The following is a 3,499-nucleotide window of genomic DNA, read 5'->3' on the forward strand; positions in this document are numbered from 1 at the left end:
GCCATGAAAGGTAAGCGAACATATCAACCGGTGGATATGAACCGTAGGAATATTTTAAGAAAAAACACAAAGGTCGGTACGGCCCAACCGAGACGTTTGGTCGGCCGTCCTTTCGAGCTGGGCACCTACAATTGCATGAGTGTTAGAAGCAGGGTTTTAAAACAGGAGTCCGAGACGGCTTAGAATCGGTTTTAAAACGGGAATCAGTGACGGTTCAGAATCGGTCATTTGATCTGAAGACCCACCTATTCAACTGAATCTTAGATGGAAGAATCTGATCCAGATCGGTGGAAATTAGATCGATCCCAGCCAATTCTCAATCTGATTCATTAATTTTTGAAGCTGCAGTCAGAAGAAACAGCCAACGTTTCAAAAAATACGGGGAATTGGAGTCGTTCGTGTCTAGTCGATCATAAACCGATCAAATGCTTGACTCATTTGATCAAGGAAACAAGCAGAGAAACCCACGATTCTGCTGGACCAAGGATTTAAAACATAGAATCTCGATCGGTTACTCGACCGATCGATCTAGCTAATCTGATCCCGATTCTTAAATCCATAGGCCAGACTAATTACAATGGAGCTTTCAGAAAACAAGTGCACACCCCACCTTAAGAGGAAAAATTAATGCTATCAATTCGGATCCAAAATTGTTAAATCGGATTGGAATCATGGTTTGTAAAACGGAATGGAACGGTCGCAATCAAAATGCTATCGACCTTGATCTTCGAGGATCAAGTCTTCGTACTAGAACTTGGATGTCAATTCCCATACAATACAATTAAGAGGTGGACATGTATAACCCACTTATTATCTCTCCTAATTTTTTAACTATCAACATACCTTTTCCTTCTTTTTTTTACCAATTCTCTTTTTTCACACTCTCTCTCTCCGCACTGTTTATCAATTTTTTGTTTTATTTTAATTATGATTTAACGTTCGTTTGTTATTAGTCCTACAAAATAGCTTTATTTTTTCCAAAAAAAAAAAAATAGCTTGATTTTAATCCTACAAAATAGCGGATAGTAATCCGAAATCAATAAAAATTAACCGGTACTTTTTGCCACCCCATTATCTCTTTCCTTTTTTTTTTCATAAGTTCATTCTCTCTCTCTCTCTCTCTCTCTCTCTCTCTCTCTCTCTCTCTCTCAATTTTCATTAATATTTTTTATATTTTAAAACTCACTTAAAACTGGTCTCTACTATACCAATATAAAAGCAATCAAATAAAAAAAAATATATATTTTTTTACTCATCCATAGAGGTCAGTTCACCCACCATCATAGTATTCACAAATCCCTATAGGGTTTTAGTACAAGTCCAAAATACCCTTATGATATCCTCTCCTATTCATATGAAGCCAATGATGAATGGAACACCGTGGTTAAAAAGAAAACGAGATTCCTCCACCTATAGAGTTATCAAAAGGGTATTTTGAACTTAGAGTTTTAGTACCGATCCAATTGATCGGTATTAGATATACGATCAATATTTATGATGTATTGGATCGATATTAAAAGAGATAGAGCGTTTTGTATAAGTATCGTTGGAATCAATTAATTAAAATAAGACATAATTAATTTGAATAAAAAATAGAAAATAGTTTTTTTTATCTTTAAAAAGAAATAATATACGACATTTTAAGTCCAGGAGAGACATAGGCATTTAAGTCGGAAGACAAAGAGAGTGGTAAAAGCATTGTGGTGTAGGTAATCCTGATAGTAATTTTTAGTGGATTACATGTATTGGCAAAGGGATATACGAGAATCCAAGACCAAGTTCTCATAGGAGGACCTAATCTAGTTTCAACCGATCCCTTATCTTTTTCTTTTCAATTCGAGTCCACATATATGGTTCAAGAGTAAAACTGTAATAAAATTTATTAAAAAAAAAAAAAATAGAAATGTTGAATATCGGATAGATTGTGAAAAGATGTCTTTGCCGCTGCCTCCATTTTCCAACATGTCTAAGCATGGGAACACAAGCTTCTCTTTTCTTTTAGTCATAACCATCGATATCATAATTTCACCCAACAAAAAAAACCACAGATATCATAAACGGAAAAAATTTGGCTGCCACCCGGGTTGCAGCCATCAAGTAATAGCTACAACCCCTTGCTAGCAGCCAGAGAAATGGAATAATTCACTTTTCCCTAAGGTTCACAAATACCTCTTAGGTTATAATATTTTCTAAAATAACTTTTTGGATTCCATTTCTTTGACTACCACAGGAATTGTAGATACCGGACAGCAGTTAAATTTCGATCCCTCATAAGCAATTAAAGTTTAGAGAAAATATTTTTTGTGAACAAAAATGTGCAAGATCCGATGAGGTTCACGAGATGCATAGGCGCAAAAAAAAAACTTCCTCAAAAGTTTAAAACCGAAAACCAAACGAAGAAACAAAAACAACAGACACCTAACAAAAAAACCAGAGAGAGAGAACAGAAGTTACACCTGGAGGAAAGGCTGAAGCAGAGACCATGGGAACTTCTTTCTGTAACAGCTGTCCGAAAGTGGCCATTGCTTTCTTGACCAGATTTCTGAATCTCATGAAATCAGCAATCGAACTGTTCTCCAGAAACTTCTCCCTGGCACCACCGTCAATTGCTTGTTTCGAGAATGCTCTAATGCCAAAAGCTCTGGGACCTAAAGTTAAAGAAGTCCTAGGATCACTCCTCAAGACCTTCAAGGATCTAATCCTTGTATAGCTAGCTGAAGTACATTGCTTGGTAGTAGAATTATTGTGAAATGAGAACGCAGAAGACAAGATGGACACAGACCCGTAGACCATTTCTGTCAGAGAGGAAGAGACTTGCCAGAAGGAAGAGAAGAACAGAAGCTCTAAGCTCCAGGGAATGGTAGTGGAGCTTCCAGGTTGATGCACAAGGTTGGGCCGACAGTGAAAATTGTATTGGTCACATAGCAGTGCTGAGAACTATGCAATGGGAGTCGTCATGCAACATGTCTGATGAGCCTGGTTTGGTCCGGTGGGGCTCCACAGGTCACATGTGTAAAATGTTATCTGACAGTGGCAGTAGTTTGTTTGTTCAAGTGTTCAAGGTGTCAAGATACATAATTACATATAAAGGTCTTAGAAGCAACAAAGGCGTGTATGAGCAAAACAAGGACAATAATGGCATTGGATGTATTATCAAAGTTGATATGGCTTTTGAGATTTGATATTATAGTGGAGTTTGATGACTTGACGGATGCCACGTGCTATGCCAGATAGTTGGGCTGTTGACATGGTAACATCAAAATGGCAGGGTAACATAGTCAAACCGTGAAGTGGCCATGAAGAAGGGCAGCACAGGATCGTGATCCTTTTCAATTCCCTCAGGCTATGTTTGGTAGTCAAGAGTAGAGAAGAAAAGAAAAGAAAGAAAAAGAATCTAGAAAAAAGAAAGAAATACAATGATATGGTAAGAAAATAAAAAGATTATGTATGTTTGGTACTAAGAGAAGAAAAAAAAAAGAAAAAAAAAATTCAAAAAATT

General features: G+C 36.8%; 1 protein-coding gene across 2 annotated transcripts in view; it reads right to left on the minus strand.

Moving 5' to 3' along the window:
* The window catches only part of LOC122063701 (inositol oxygenase 1-like), an 11,382-nt gene extending 8,086 nt beyond the window's left edge, over window positions 1–3,296 (minus strand). The window contains exon 1 of one of the 2 annotated variants that reach the window (XM_042627396.1): window positions 2,457–3,296. In XM_042627396.1, the coding sequence (XP_042483330.1) occupies window positions 2,457–2,793 (337 nt within the window). In that variant the 5' untranslated portion in view covers window positions 2,794–3,296. The remainder of the gene's footprint in view (window positions 1–2,456) is intronic. The other variant, XM_042627395.1, reaches the window with a different exon arrangement.
* Between the last annotated feature and the right edge of the window lie 203 nt (window positions 3,297–3,499).

This window comes from Macadamia integrifolia, unplaced genomic scaffold, assembly GCF_013358625.1.
Source record: "Macadamia integrifolia cultivar HAES 741 unplaced genomic scaffold, SCU_Mint_v3 scaffold1427, whole genome shotgun sequence".
Lineage (NCBI taxonomy): Eukaryota > Viridiplantae > Streptophyta > Magnoliopsida > Proteales > Proteaceae > Macadamia > Macadamia integrifolia.